The sequence below is a fragment of the Takifugu flavidus genome, unplaced genomic scaffold, assembly GCF_003711565.1.
Source record: "Takifugu flavidus isolate HTHZ2018 unplaced genomic scaffold, ASM371156v2 ctg346, whole genome shotgun sequence".
Lineage (NCBI taxonomy): Eukaryota > Metazoa > Chordata > Actinopteri > Tetraodontiformes > Tetraodontidae > Takifugu > Takifugu flavidus.
The window spans coordinates 1-16,065 of record NW_026621973.1 but is presented as its reverse complement, the minus strand read 5'-3'; the positions used below and the strand labels follow the sequence as shown (position 1 = coordinate 16,065).

At 43.9% G+C, this 16,065-nt stretch overlaps 1 protein-coding gene across 1 annotated transcript; it reads right to left on the bottom strand.

Moving 5' to 3' along the window:
* Positions 1-1,983: 1,983 nt before the first annotated feature.
* On the bottom strand, positions 1,984-7,539 carry LOC130520331 (NACHT, LRR and PYD domains-containing protein 12-like). Its single transcript, XM_057024044.1, has 5 exons — positions 6,927-7,539; positions 5,824-6,000; positions 5,062-5,235; positions 3,059-3,232; positions 1,984-2,852 (listed from the first exon to the last, which is right to left on the bottom strand). Exons 2-5 carry the CDS (start codon positions 5,946-5,948, stop codon positions 2,672-2,674), a joined length of 654 nt encoding a protein of 217 aa, XP_056880024.1. The 5' UTR covers positions 5,949-6,000; positions 6,927-7,539; the 3' UTR covers positions 1,984-2,671.
* Between the last annotated feature and the right edge of the window lie 8,526 nt (positions 7,540-16,065).

Here is a 16,065-nt window from a genome sequence, read left to right as displayed (position 1 = left end):
GGCCCACTACAAACGGGGCTCCTGCTATGAGCGGCCCACTACAGACGGGGCTCCCGCGATGAGCGGCCGACTACAGACGGGGCTCCCGCAGTGAGCGGCCGACTACAGACAGGGCTCCCGCTATGAGCGGCCCACAACAGACGGGGCTCCCGCTATGAGCGGCCCACTACAGACGGGGCTCCTGCTACAGCCGGGGCTCCCGCTATGAGCGGCCCACTACAGACGGGGCTTCCGCTATGAGCGGCCCACTACAGACGGGGCTCCTGCTACAGACGGGGCTCCCGCTGTGAGCAGCCGACTACAGACGGGGCTCCCGCTATGAGCGGCCCACTACAGACGGGGCTCTTGCTGTGAGTGGCCGACTACAGACGGGGCTCTTGCTGTGAGTGTCCGACTACAGACGGGGCTCCCGCAGTGAGCGGCCGACTACAGACGGGGCTCCCGCTATGAGCGCCCACTACAGACGGGGCTCCCGCTATGAGCGGCCCACTACAGACGGGGCTCCTGCTGTCTGTAGGCCTCATGTGCCAGAGTGATGGGCTTTGAGCACGTGATGACTCCTGTGGTGAAGATCAGAAACAGCTCAGAACATTGAAGGTTCTGTTGGAGGAGCTGCCAACTGAATATGGTGACCTGCTGCTACACACAGAAATCCGATGGCTCAGCAGGGGACGGATTTTGCTTCCTTTTTTGTCCCTTTTGAGTGAAATAAAAGAGTTCATGCAGTCCAGAGGGGAAGACGCCGTGCTGCAATCAGGTCAGATGGTTCAAACAGAGTCCTCAACCCAAAGTCTGATTTAAAAAGATCAAAAGTGGCGTAAATGTCTGGTCCTGACAGGAGAAGGATAACTGGAGCGGCATCGCTCGTACAGTAGACCGACTCTGCCTCTTCCTGGTTACCCCGGTGATGACCTTTGGCACCGTAATCATCTTTCTGAGGGGAATCTGTAACCAACCTCCTCATCTGCCCTTCAAAGGAGCCCCGCATGACTCCAGAGAGGAGAACCCACGCCTGCTGTGATGCACACACACAGCCAGGGCTTTTTCCATCGCCATCGTTTCTCTGGGGGAAATGTTGCATTTCTTTATCTTCATAACAACAAATCTTGAATGGCAAATTTTAGAGTATTTTATAGGGAAGTGAAATAATGTTTGGACCTCTTATCAGGCAAAGAGAAAGTTAAGAACTGCTCTAAAAACACCACCTCAGGGGGACTATATCCAAATCTCTCCGTTTACTGATTGGACGTTGAAACGTCAATACGCGGATTCATACATTTAGAACTGGACGTTGCACCAGAACTGGAAGCGCGGACTGATACATTTTTAACAGCGGTCCTGCTTCAGCCCTCCGGGGCTTAATAACAAAATACGAAAAATGCGAAAATTTTAATTTTGGAAACATTGTTGTCGGTTGTTCATCTTGCCGGCTTTTGCAAAATTGCTAAATATGCGCTAGCATGCATGTTTTAAGCTATGGTAGCGGTATGTTTTACCATGCCCGCACCCTATAATCCGGAGCGCCTGATGTATGTGTTAAATACAGAAATAGCACCTGTAACTGAGGCTGCACCTTTTAATACGGTGCGCCCTTTGGTCGCGAACATACGGTATATAGAACATAGGGCACGTTTGTGCGTGATATCACTCCGCGTCTGCGCAACGACAACAACCTCCTATCTTTAGTATTGCTGCGCCAACTGGTGGTCTTTTGGGTTGAGGATAACGGTGATCTATATGTAGCTATATGTAGCTATAGCGTCATTGGCCTCCACTCCAGCCACTCCTGGTAGTTCCTCAAAAACACTGAGTTTCTAGTGGATGCACAATCTGTGGAAGCCAACATAGAAACTTCTGAAGAGCCAAAGTTCTTGCAACAGAAATATAGTCCCCAATTAGCTTGTTTTGTTATCACACGACCCCGTCCCCATTATCTTAAGAGAATATAAAAGAATGAGTGGAGACAGAAGAGAGAATGAGACGTTTTTGGCGCGTGTTGCTCTTGATTTAGTGTTTATTTTTGCAGTAAACTTAAAGGAGGCCTTTTCACTTTATGTTTGATTCCATTTAAGCTGATATTCCATTCTTGACATCTCTAAATTTACAGTATTCATGGGAGTTTTATTTGGTCATTTTGCTTCTTTTTATTTCCTATTTCCCACATTTATTCATAGTTTTATTAGATTGCAATAAATCCTATAACATTTGACCAGATTGACTAAAGTCAAATGACCTGCGGTTCCCACCGATAGCCGTCATTCTGATGGGTTTTTGCTGGCTGCAGCTGAAATATTCCAATGCTCCATGTCACAGAGACAGTAAATACTAAACCCTAAAGATTCTGAAGGCATGATGTGAAATAGTAACGTATAATACAGACATTTGAAGAGACAATTAAGAGAATGTTTTCATGCTTCTAAGAGTGGCCGAGGAGCCATTTAGAACTTTATAAAGATGCATTGTGTGATACCAGGAACTAATTTAACTTCAAGGCGAAGCTGCTTCTGCTTTGTCGACCATCGACTGATCTCCTGAAAGTCCACCAGCGCTTTTTAAAAACTGAATTTTTCATCTATGGAGGGAGTAGACGGCAGATGTTTCCACAGATGCTCTTCACCAGTGGTCAGTGAGTGATGCAGCAGATGAGCGGGAGTTGACTGGCTTCAACCAGCTACTGACTCAATGTCTCCAGCCCATAGTGTGGATTCTCTACGAGATCAGACAGCAGCTTCACTCCTGAATCCTGCAGCTGGTTCCCACTCAGGTCCAGTTCTCTGAGATGGGAGGGATTGGACCTCAGCGCCGAGGCCAGAGAGTCACAGCTAATCTCTGATAAGCTGCAGCACTCTAATCTGAAAAATGCAGGATGAGGTTATACGGTGCAGGTCTGCATGTTATCTGCGTCAGTACTAAACCTACGTTAGTTCTTAGTCAGGTCAGACCTGAATTCACGATATTACAAGGAATTTTTTTAATGTGGTGCATCACAGCAGTGTTGAGAACAGCCTCACTTCACCATCTTAGCAGCTGGTATATAGGTAGAAAAATGAAGACTGACCCGAGCCTCTCCAGTTTACAGTTTGGACTCTCCAGTCCAGAACAGAGCCGCTTCACTCCTGAATCCTGCAACGTGTTGATGCTCAGGTCCAGAACCCTCAGATGGGAGAGGTTGGACTTCAGAGCTGAGGCCACAGAATCACAGCTGGTCTCTGATAAACTGCACTCACTTAGTCTAAAATAACAATAATTTTGAGAGAAGACAAATAAAAATCAACATGTACCAGAGCAAAACACAGCTTACAAGCAACAAACCTCTGGTCCTGCACCGGCTTATCTGCCGTATGTTCCTATTTTGGGTTCTTTCAGGGCGGTTGGACAAGATCTACACCGTATGTAAAGTGTGTGTAGGTCAAAATACCTTCCAGGTTTGTGAGACCACATTTCTCAATAGCACTCAACTCTTGTCAGGAGTTGGGACAAAGCGACCCACTCCTGATAGCTTGTGGGCGATGCTGCAGCGACCCTGCAATCCCTCCACTCTCTGGTGAAACCAAATCAAAGGTTTTAGACACTGCTGGATGCTGGAAGGGTGGCTATAGTCTGGACGCATCGTTCCCCTGACTGCACATTTCTCCAACAATGATTGGCAGCTGGTGTCACTTGTTCTCCAGATGAGAGAAGGAAAGAGAGCCCCCCCACAGTGTGTTTGATTGCCCCACTGCAAGCTCAATGCTGCCAGAAAACATTGCAGGAGCATCAATTCCCCTCAGGGCATCAACAAGGAGCTCAGGAAAAGGTGCAGCTGCCACCTACTAGAGACAAGCACACTGAGCTGAGATTCAAAGCCCTCTCCTCCCAAGAGAAGAGCTTGTTTGTTGGAGGCTCTTCTGGGCGATACCTGGTGCCACAGCTCCAGCTCAGCCCGTCTCTGGAGCTGAGGTGGAGCTTAGCAAGTTTCATGGTTCTCCACCACTTCCTCTCGCTGAGGACCTTCTCAGCTGCTGGTTTCTGCTCCACCTTCCAAGTTGAGCAGGTGATACTTCTGCATTCCTGCCACCAGTGTCTCTGCAGAAAGAGTCTTCTCTACTGTTTTATATTAGATTGTAGAAAATTAGGATTTTTGGTTGATCTCTTAGATGTTGTTGACTAAGAGCAGGTTTTTCTTTAATAACATAGAGAGATTCGATGAGAAGAGCAAATGTATTATTTTATGAGCTACTTCCACTACTATTATATACACATACTTCCATATTGTCTTAGATTGCAAGCTGCATTTATTGCATCGTTCATAGAAAGTCATATTTGTGAGGAGAAAAACTCCAATAAGGTCATTTTCTTTAATGACCATTACAAAAGAAGGAGGTGATGAACAAACAGATTTATCTAAAAATGTGTGAAAACTTATGGATGGAAACCTTTTTAAAATGGTTGCATTGTGTAGAATCGGTGTAGAATCAACTTGTTGACTTCTGATTTGGACTCCAATGGAAGTGAGGTGCAACAATTGTGGATGCTGAAAGCTTCAGATCTTCATGAAGGTTTCTGTGGTTGGACTGACCTGCTGCCCCTTTAAGAGGGAGGCAGGTTTGGGCTTCTGGCTGGAATGAAGCCACCTCAGATGAGAATGACTGCAGGCTTTCGGTACCAAGGTTTAACAGGGCGCTCACTTCACACTTGGGCTTTTCTCTTTTTTGGGATGGCTTTTCTCAGTAGAGAAGGGGCATGGCACACTGCAGCAGCTTTCTTTTGGGGTTTTCTAGTTTTCCTTCTGATCTTTAAAAGACAGGAAGAACCATTTTTGATTGGTCTGATTGTTTGGGCGGTTTTGTGGCCAGCCTAAAATAAAACAAGACAAATCTACAACTGATACTTCCTTTCTAGTCATTGATGACCATCCTCACATGGGACAGATTTCCACAACCAATTTAATACTGCAAATCTGTCCTGTGTGGTCTTTTTTCTGAGAACTGTAACACTACGTTTATAACAAAGATCAAACATGTAAACAGTTATTGTCTAACTAGTTACATCTGGGAAAGTACTGGATCATCTCTGACTGACCTGAGAGTCTCCAGCTTACAGAGAGGATCCTGGAGAAAACCACAGAGCCGCTTCACTGCTGGATCCTTCAGCTGGTTCCAACTCAGGTCCAGTTCTCTGAGATGGGAGGGATTGGACCTCAGGGCCGAGGCCAGAGAGCCACAGCTGATCTCTGATAAACTGCAGCCACTCAGTCTGGATAAGGAATCATGGGAAGAAATGATCTCTTATTGGAGGAAAAGTCATATTACACTTGCTCAAAATCATTATTTCATTTTATTTCATTATTTAATCAGGGCCCTTGGAGTCAGGAGAGCTCTGCCCCCCCCACTGATAAACTGGGATATTACAGCAACAACATAGTTAAAAAGTATCTATAAAATTGACTTTCAATGGCTCATTTATATTCATACTACACTTCTCTTCTCCAAAAGTCAATGGAGTTTATCTTGAAGCCTTTCATTGTTTAGTTGTTATGTCGAAGATAAAAGGAAGCTGACCTGAGAGTCTCCAGCTGACAGTTTAGACTCTCCAGTCCAGAACAGAGCAGCTTCATCCCAGAATCCTTTAGACTGATGTAGCTCAGGTCCAGACCCTCAGATGGGAGGGATTGGACCTCAGCACCGAGGTCAGAGAGTCACAGCTGATCTCTGATAACCTGCAGTGTGACAGCCTGGAAAAGGAATAAATGGGGCAAATAAAAACACATTTCTAAATCTGAAAATGAAGAGAAAAGCAGAAAATGTAAAGAAATTTAGAAAAGACCAACAGAGGCCTCCTGACCTGAGAGTCTCCAGTCTGCAGTTTGGATGCATCATTGCAGAAGACAGTAACTTTACTCTGGCATCTGTCAGGTTTTGATTCCAGCTTAAGCTCAGCTCCCGTAGATGAGAAGGGTTTGACGTCATTGCTGAGGCCACAACTTCCCAATGACTCGTTGAAAGAAAACTACCAGACAGTCTGTTGTGTATGAAACAAAAATAGTGAGTCAAACTTTGGGATTTCTCATCAACTTATCTGAGAATCTACCTCAACACAAATGTAGCTCATTTCCTGGAAAAGCTAAATTCAACACCGTAGAGCAACAGTTTGAACGACCATCAGATCTGAAATGCAACTGAATTATTCTCAACATTTGTCTTATTTTAGAACAGCTCATAATTACTCAATATTTAAAATGATTATAGCAAATGGTTTAAAGAAACGTGCATCTTTTTATCTGTCTATCGGCTCTTTGGATATTTTGCCTTTCATCCAATTTGTACGATGGTGCGTCAAGTCTTAATTCAGCGATCCGATCGATGACATCAGAGTCTCTGGTTGCATCGATTGCCCTCAGCTTCTGTTATATCTGCCTGTTTCCTTCAAATCATTTTCACTGCACCTTTTGTTGCTAGTGATGAAGTTGCCACCTAACGGGTGTGGAAAGGGTCAAACAACTTTGTGGGTCACATAAAGGCTCCAAACGGAACCGCCACAAAGACCTAAAACACCCATTTAAACCAACGAGGCCGGCTGTTTTTACGTTGAACAAATGAAGCAAAATAGTCACGTGTCATTAGTTAAAATGTGTTTTTCTGTTGTTAGAATACGATGTATACAAACAAACAAAAGTTATTTAATGACATGACAGTAATTTCATGATAGTCAGTTAACTTGTGGCTCCTATTATTCCTGCCTTATGTTGGTTTGTCTGGATTGACCTTTGAACTTATATCCAGCCAGTGTTGAACATTTCTGGATGAATTGTTGTTGTTTTTAATTTATGGACGCTGCAATGGAGATAAAGAATTGAAGGAATGACCACTGGAGGGGGTATTGCTACCTGACATGATCCACTTGCTTGATTTAAACGCCGATGTCCGGCCCCAAAAATCTTTACTTACTCGGCCTTCCTGCAGTTCCTCACAGCTGGAATCAGCGCGACGTCGTCCCTCCTCTGAGGTGTTGTACTGCTGCAGGTTCAGCTCATCCAGAACCTCCTCTGACATCTGCAGCAGGTAGGCCAGAGCTGAACAGTGGATCTCTGACAGTCTCCTCTCTGATTTCTTCCCTGACTTCAGGAACTCTTGGATCTCCTGATGGACTGACTGATCCTTCATCTCCATCAGACAGTGGAAGATGTTGATGCTTCTGTCTGGGGAGATTTCATCACTGTTCTCCTCCTTCAGGTTGTTGAGGACCTTCTGGATGGTTTTTGGGTGGCTGTTCCTCTGATCCAACAGTCCACCCAAAATCCTCTGATTGGACTCCAGAGAGAGACCATGAAGGAAGCGAACAAACAAGTCCAGGTGGCCATTTTCACTTTCAAGAGATTTCATTAGTGCTCTCCTGAGGAAGTCATCAAGAGATGTGACTGGATTGTTTTTTGAAAACATCAATGTAAACTTGGAAAAGTCCTTTGGTTCAGAATATTTTAGGAACTGATTTATAACCGCTGTGTCTTTCCTGGTGTAACAGTGGAACATGTAGACGGCAGCCAGAAACTCCTGAACGCTCAGATGAACAAAGCAGTAGACTGATTTCTTGAAGATCACACTCTCTCTCTTGAAGATCTCTGTACAAACTCCTGAGTACACCGACACCTCGGAGACGTCCAGTCCACATCGCTCCAGGTCTTCTGAGTAGAACATGATGTTTCCTTTCTCCAGATGTTCAAACGCCAGCCGACCCAACTTCAGAAGGAGTTCTTTGTCAGCCTCAGTCAGTTCCTCTGGTCTCTGCTTTCCTCCATACTTCTGCTTCTTCCTCTTTATCTGAACCATCAGGAAGTGTGAGTAGAGGTCAGTCAGGGTTTGGGGCAGCTCTCCTCTCTGGTCTCTGGTCATCATGTCCTCCAGAACTATAGCAGCGATCCAGCAGAAAACTGGGATCAGACACATGATGTGGAGGCTCCTGGAGGCCTTGATGTGTGAGATGATTCTCTTGGACAGATCTTCATCACTGAACCTCCTCCTGAAGTACTCCTCCTTCTGGGAGTCAGTGAAGCCTCGTACTTCTGTGATCCTGTCAACACACGAGGGAGGAATCTGATAGGCTGCTGCAGGTCTGGAGGTGATCCAGATGAGAGCTGAGGGAAGCAGGTTCCCCTGGATGAGGTTCACCAGGAGCACGCCAACGGACGATACTTGTGTGACATCAGAGATGACCTGATGGTTGTTGAAACCCAGTGAAAATCTGCTTTCATCCAGGCCATCAAAGATGAACAGAAGTTTCCAGACAGTCAGATCTTCTGCTCTGATCTTCTGTAATGTTGGATGGAAAACATGAAGCAGTGAGAGAAGACTGTGCTGCTCATCTCTGATCAAGTTCAGCTCCCTCCATGAGAGCGGAAGCACCAGACTGATGTCTTGGTTCTCCAAACCTTCTGCCCAGTCCAGACTGAACTTCTGCACTGAGAAGGTTTTTCCAACGCCGGCGACACCGTTGGTCAGAACCACTCTGATGTGTCTCTGTTGCTCAGATAAGACTTTGAAGAGGTCCTGGCACTTGATTGGAGTGTCCTGGATGTTCTTCTTGGAGGTTCTCTCAAGCTGTCTCACCTCATGTTGTGTGTCCACCTCCTCACTTTGTCCTCAGTGATGTAGAGCTCAGTGTAGATCTTGTTCAGCAGGGTTCCACTTCCTGCTTCATGAGTTCCTTCAGTCACATGTTCACATCTTCTCTTCAGACTCATCTTATGACCTTCTATCACCTCCTGCAGATCACTTCCTGAACATAAGTAAACCAATGATTTCCATCTATAATAAATCATCAACAAAACTACAAATTCATGACATCACAAGTTCAATTTTATATTGAACAGTTTTACTTTGTTTGGGCTTCATTTCAGCATCTCCAGATCTGCTTCCAGATTGTGAACAAGAGGACTCTCCTGGTGGAGCTGACTGGTCCCAGTTTGATAGGATGTGCTCCCCCCTCTCACTATGAAACACATCTCTATTAGTCCTTTGATTTATAGGATGAAAGAACCTGATCAAGACTCAATATTGTTCCAGCATTTATGTCTGAATTCATCTTTCAGTTTAAACCTGATTCTTGTTTCTAATCAACAATATTCACATTAAGTCTGTAACTATATGACTGTCTGAGGTTTAAGTGTTAAACATCTCCAATAATAAACTCACAACCTGCTGCTGTTAATGTGACTAACAGCTGCCACACAAACACATCATCACGCTTTAGTTTTCTTACATTTCCTCTGAACTTCTGAAGTTTATTATTTTCTCTTTGGACTGGTCACTCTTCAGGGACACCCAGCTGGGCACTGTGGACTCTGCTCTGTCCTCGTCCATCCTGAGGAAACATCAGAAATAGTGATGAGACTGTGATGAAGGTAAATAATCTGTAGAGGTTGGAGTTAAATAATCCCAATTCACTGCATTTTTATCAAACAGGAACATTTCTAACCATTCTGGATAACAACTGAATCAATAAATCAATGATGTCTCTGTATCATTTTCATGTTTTCAGAGTTTAAGCTGCTTTTTTTAACTGTTCCCTGCAGTGAGAAAAGAACTGGCACCTTTTCCAGCCCCTCATCCTGCAGCACTGAATGTGCTCTAAAGTTCTTTCCAGAGCAAACGTCTCTGCACTTGCAGCAACATGTTGTAGTCATGGATCCGTGAGAAGAACCGGATACAGGAAACGCCCCCACTTTGATCCCAAAACCCAACTGGTGGCCAACGGTGGTCCGGCAACGACGGGGACGCTGGTCCATCGGGCCGACAACACTGGTTTTCCACAGGCCAACATGGTGAAAGGACTGTCTTCAGCTCAGCCACTAAATTATCTGGTGCTACATAAACATGCTAGTCAGGACTTTTTAACTTCCCTCATTTGTTCCCCTCTTCAATTATTTCTATGATCCAAGTCCTCAAAGATCACTGCTCTATTTAAAATAGATGAAAGAAATGACACCCACTCCTGCATTTCTTTCACAGTGGTTCCACAACATAGAACAATAAACCACTGTGAGAAAACGTGCAACATGAACCCAAAATCCTGTTGGTGTCCTGTGATCCTGTGTGGATTTATTTATTCAATTAAAGTTTATTGTCTTAAATAATAGCAAAATATCCCGCTGTAACCTGGACTGTTGAACAACTCTAATAACTTCATGAGCTTTTCACCTGTCACAAAATGTCGCTCTTCCTGCTTCGTCTGAACAGAATAGTTTCACTTTTAAAACCTAATCAACAGCTTTATGGCGTATATATTACTACCATTAAAGCATTCTGGGAGGGTTTAAAGTTCTTTTAGAATCAGTAGCAAAGAGCAGAAAAATAAACTAAACTTCACTTAGAAAGACTATTCAACTATAACTAAAGCCAGACTATAAGAATGTTAAATAAGACCTATTCATTTATAATGTATAACGATGTTTTGTGCTAAAACTAAATATGAAGTCTAGTTGAATCAAATCTTGATTTTTATCTCCAAACACAACTGTCAATTCTTTTCAATAATGCTCTTCGTTTCCACTCACCTTGTCGGTCTTCAGTCTTCCTGCTCAGTCTGAAAGGAATACTTTGAAAAACTGGTTTGTTGGGTTCCCAGTTTCTGGGACCGTTGTTGCTGGTGTCTACCTGCAGGGGGCGTGGAGGAGCCGCTCATCAGCCACAGCTGGCCCCGCAGACACACGCACCTGCGGTCTCTCTTCAATCTCCCGTTAGATTTAAGGACAGAACTCCCGTCTGCCAGCGGCGGAGGGTTTTCGTCCTCATCGCCAAACCCTGACTTCTGTGGCTTGACTATTTTTGAGAGTTTTCCTAGCGGACTTGTTTTGGACTCTCTCGAGGTCTCTCCGCCTCTCTGTGAACGCGGACCTTTGCGGTTCTGTGTGTAGTTTGTTGGTTTAAATATTTTTGATGAATTCTGATGACGATGAGTGAAACTGTCAATGACCAATAGAAAGTTTGTCCATTGTTCTACTGCGTCACACATTTTCATTATTTATTGTCATTTTTGGGTCTAAACTGGACCAGTTCTGTGAGCTGTTTTGCTTTTTCTGTGGACCAGATGTTCCAGGCAGGTTCCATCATCGGACACAGACGGAGACAGGTCACGTGACAACAGTCAGCCTTTAGTTCTTTATTACAGGAGGATCTGGTTTATATACAGACACGTATCTGCAAAATACTAAAAAGTATATGAACCCAAAGTGCTAAAAAGTCTACATCCACGCACACGCGTGTATTAAGTGTTTATACACACGTGTGCGCGTACGTGCACACTGTATATTCATCTAATAACTGTTAGTTTCTAAAACAGCAAAGTAGAGTCACTGAGGCACGGCTTCACCTCCTTTACACCGAGGTTTCCCTGAGCAGGTGTGATGAACTGTTGCAGAAGGAAAAGCATGGAACATGTTAATAACCGGACACAACAACACTCAGGTTTATTGTCTGACGGCATCAGTGTCTCTGGTTGCATCTGTCTGAGGAGCATTGTGAAACCAGGAGCAGTGTAAATGAGGGGGGGGGGGGGGGGGGGGGGGGGCAGTGAGTGGATGCTGCATTCATCAAACACACAATAGTCAGAAGTGTTGGCGCTTGTGGCGAATTCATTGCGAGGAATAACTTGCGTTATTAGTATTCTCGACGGAGGAAGAAATCACACCTATCACTCGGTCATCATTGGACCGGAACTAACACGAAACTTTATTGACAAATCCACATTTATACAGAACAGTGCAGTGACGTATGAGATCACATGTCAACACCCCCACTTGATCTCGAACTGTACAGACTGTGCAGCTTTAAATAACTTCTATTCTTACATACATTTTTTTTTTTCACCAATATATATATATGTATGTGTCTATAGCTTTACACACCGAACAGATATTTCACAAATTTCTGCATCTTGAACTTTGTCATCGGTTTGGTCATGATATCGGCGACCATATTCTCTGTGGGACAATATTTGATTGTTATCTTTCCATCACTTAGAGCTGAGCGAACAAAATGATAACGAATGTCAATATGTTTGCTCCTCTGACGGCTCACTGGATCTTTGGAAAGAGCAATTGTTCCTTGGTTGTCTACAAAGATGGTAACAGGTGTCAACATACACTCATTTCCTATTTCACTCATTAACTGTATCAGATACAGACTCTCCTGTGTGGTTGCAGCCAACGCCACATATTCAGCCTCACATGTTGATAAGGCAACAGTGACCTGTTTCTTAGATTTCCATGAAATAGTCGGTCCGCTGTCAGTTAAGCTCACACAAAACCCTGTGGTGCTTCTCCTGTCACTCAAATCGGCTCCCCAAGCAGAGTCGCTGGAGGCACTGATCTTTAGGTTTGTCTTCGATTTTCCATAACAAAGTTTGTGATCCATTGTTCCCTTCAAATATCTTAGAACATGTTTGGCAGTTAGCCAGTGTTTTTCATTTGGTTCAGACAAATGCTGTGATAATCTGCTCACTATCCAACATAAGTCAGGTCTTGTACATCCTTGCATCAACTGGATCAGCTTCACTGTGATGATCGAGCTTTTGTTCACATGGTGTAGGCCTTAATTTACAGTCAGACATTCCAAATTTTTCCAGTACCTTACTGATATATTAGCTCTGGCCTATTTTTATAACTCCTTCACCCTGTTCAAAGTCAATGCCTAAAAAATGTCTTATTTTTCTGAGGTCTTTCATTTTGAATTTTGCAGCAAGTGTTTTCTTGGTATCGGATAGTAATTCATCATTAGTTGCAGCAATAATAAGGTCATCGACCCATATTATTAATATTGCTCTCTCTTTTCCTGCTTGTTTAGTGTACACACAATGGTCGGCTGGATATTGCACAAAACCATTTTTCCATAGGTGGTTACTTAGCATCAGGTTCCAATTCCTACCGGATTGCTTCAAGCCATACAGTGATTTGTTCAGTTTACACACGAGTCTTTCACCAATGTCTGAGCGTTGCTCAAAACCTTCGGGTTGTTCAATATACAGTTCTCAATCGATGGGAGCATGTAGATAAGCTGTCTTGACGTCCATCTGATACATTAAGATCATGTTGTGCTGCCACTTGCATCAAAGCACGAATCGAAGTCAGATTTGCTGTTGGAGAGAAAGTTTCCTTGTAATCTACTCCCATCACTTGGTTATAACCTTTAGCAACATATCTTGCTTTGTAGGTCTTTGTTTCATCAGCACTATTTTTGATGGCATAGACCCACCTACCCCCCACTGCATGTTTACCTTCTGGTAGACAAGTCAATGTGACTGTATCATTTTCATTAAGAGAGTCTATCTCTTCTTTCATAGCTTTAACCCAAGCATCTGAGTTGGATGAACTAATAGCCTCTTTGAAGGTTTGGGGTACATCATATGTTCTGTAACAATAGTCAATATCCTCTGTTAACATCTGGTCACTTATTTCAGATACATAATCATAGAGGTACAACGGTGGTTTTCTTTCTCTTTTAGGGTATCGAGACTCGCAACCTCCTCCCTCTACCTGAATTTGCTGTTCATCAGAAGTCTCTGTCAGAGACATTTCTTTCTCTTCTTCCATTAAATCTGCACTTGGCATGGTAGACTCATCTCTTCTTCTGTCAACATCATCGCCAATTATTGTCAGATCAGTCTGGGTTTCTTGTTCAGCAACATTTCTTGTAGCAAGCTTGACAAGTCGATGCTTCATTACTTTCTTTGTATCTGGGTAATAGACTAGATACGATGGACTATTTTTGTCGTATCCCACAAAAATTCCCTTATCACATCGTGAGTCTAATTTCTTTTTGTCATGTCTATATGCAAAGCATGTAGAACCAAAAATCCTCATCTTGGACAGGTTTGGTTTCTTTCCTGTCAACATGAAGAAAGGGGTTTGTTTCGTCCTGGTATTGAAACACCTGTTGCGTATCACCGCAGCAGTCACTACAGCGTACGTCCATAACTCTTTTGGTAGGTTGCTTTCTATGATCATGCACCTCGCCATGTCAAATAAGGTTCGCCAATTTCTCTCCGCGGTGCCGTTTTGATGTGGTGAATACGGTGCGGAGGACTCGTGTCTTATGCTGTTTTTGTTAAGCAAAGCTTGGAATTCTTTTCCTGTGAACTCTGTGCCGTTGTCTGTTCTAACACACTTCACATTTCCATAAGGAGCAACATCAGCAAAAAATCTTTCAGTCGCCTTTACCGTGTCATTTTTAGCTTTGAGAAAATACACGAATACTGTACTGGAATAGTCGTCAGTAAATGCTAGTGTATATCTGAATCCATCGTTAGCAACTGGACCAACAGGGCCAGCTAGATCGGCATGGACTAGTTCAAGTGGTGATTTCGCTCGTGTATCTGGCTCTCTGTTCCTGGTTTGGACAAATTTTCCTTGTGTGCAGATATCACAACTCAGTTTGGATTTATCCACTTTACCCTTAATCTGTATTCCCTCTACGACATCCTGTAATTTACAGACATCTTCATAATTACAGTGCCCGAGGATTCTGTGCCATGTCTGAATATCAGTACAACTGTTACAACTGTCATCAGTTACATCATTTACAGTATTCAAATAATAGAGTCTGTTGTACTCTTTGATGTCAAACCTGGTCCCGCTCTTGTGGATGAGTTCACTGTGGCCTTCTCTAAAGTTGACTGAGGCTCCATTGGTCGTCGCCGCCTTTACGGAGAAAATGTCCTGTGGATACGTCGGAACGTAGAGCGCCTTCTTCAGCGTGGTTTTCTTTCTCTTTTAGGGTATCGAGACTCGCAACCTCCTCCCTCTACCTGAATTTGCTGTTCATCAGAAGTCTCTGTCAGAGACATTCTTTCTCTTCTTCCATTAAATCTGCACTTGGCATGGTAGACTCATCTCTTCTTCTGTCAACATCATCGCCAATTATTGTCAGATCAGTCTGGGTTTCTTGTTCAGCAACATTTCTTGTAGCAAGCTTGACAAGTCGATGCTTCATTACTTTCTTTGTATCTGGGTAATAGACTAGATACGATGGATATTTTTGTCGTATCCCACAAAAATTCCCTTATCACATCGTGAGTCTAATTTCTTTTTGTCATGTCTATATGCAAAGCATGTCGAACCAAAAATCCTCATCTTGGACAGGTTTGGTTTCTTTCCTGTCAACATGAAGAAAGGGGTTTGTTTCGTCCTGGTATTGAAACACCTGTTGCGTATCACCGCAGCAGTCACTACAGCGTACGTCCATAACTCTTTTGGTAGGTTGCTTTCTATGATCATGCACCTCGCCATGTCAAATAAGGTTCGCCAATTTCTCTCCGCGGTGCCGTTTTGATGTGGTGAATACGGTGCGGAGGACTCGTGTCTTATGCTGTTTTTGTTAAGCAAAGCTTGGAATTCTTTTCCTGTGAACTCTGTGCCGTTGTCTGTTCTAACACACTTCACATTTCCATAAGGAGCAACAGCAGCAAAAAATCTTTCAGTCGCCTTTACCGTGTCATTTTTAGCTTTGAGAAAATACACGAATACTGTACTGGAATAGTCGTCAGTAAATGCTAGTGTATATCTGAATCCATCGTTAGCAACTGGACCAACAGGGCCAGCTAGATCGGCATGGACTAGTTCAAGTGGTGATTTCGCTCGTGTATCTGGCTCTCTGTTCCTGGTTTGGACAAATTTTCCTTGTGTGCAGATATCACAACTCAGTTTGGATTTATCCACTTTACCCTTAATCTGTATTCCCTCTACGACATCCTGTAATTTACAGACATCTTCATAATTACAGTGCCCGAGGATTCTGTGCCATGTCTGAATATCAGTACAACTGTTACAACTGTCATCAGTTACATCATTTACAGTATTCAAATAATAGAGTCTGTTGTACTCTTTGATGTCAAACCTGGTCCCGCTCTTGTGGATGAGTTCACTGTGGCCTTCTCTAAAGTTGACTGAGGCTCCATTGGTCGTCGCCGCCTTTACGGAGAAAATGTCCTGTGGATACGTCGGAACGTAGAGCGCCTTCTTCAGCGTGGCTTTCATCCTCTTCCCCTCGCGATCCACCAGCGTCGCCTCGGCGTCGCCTCTCCTCAGCGCCGCACCGT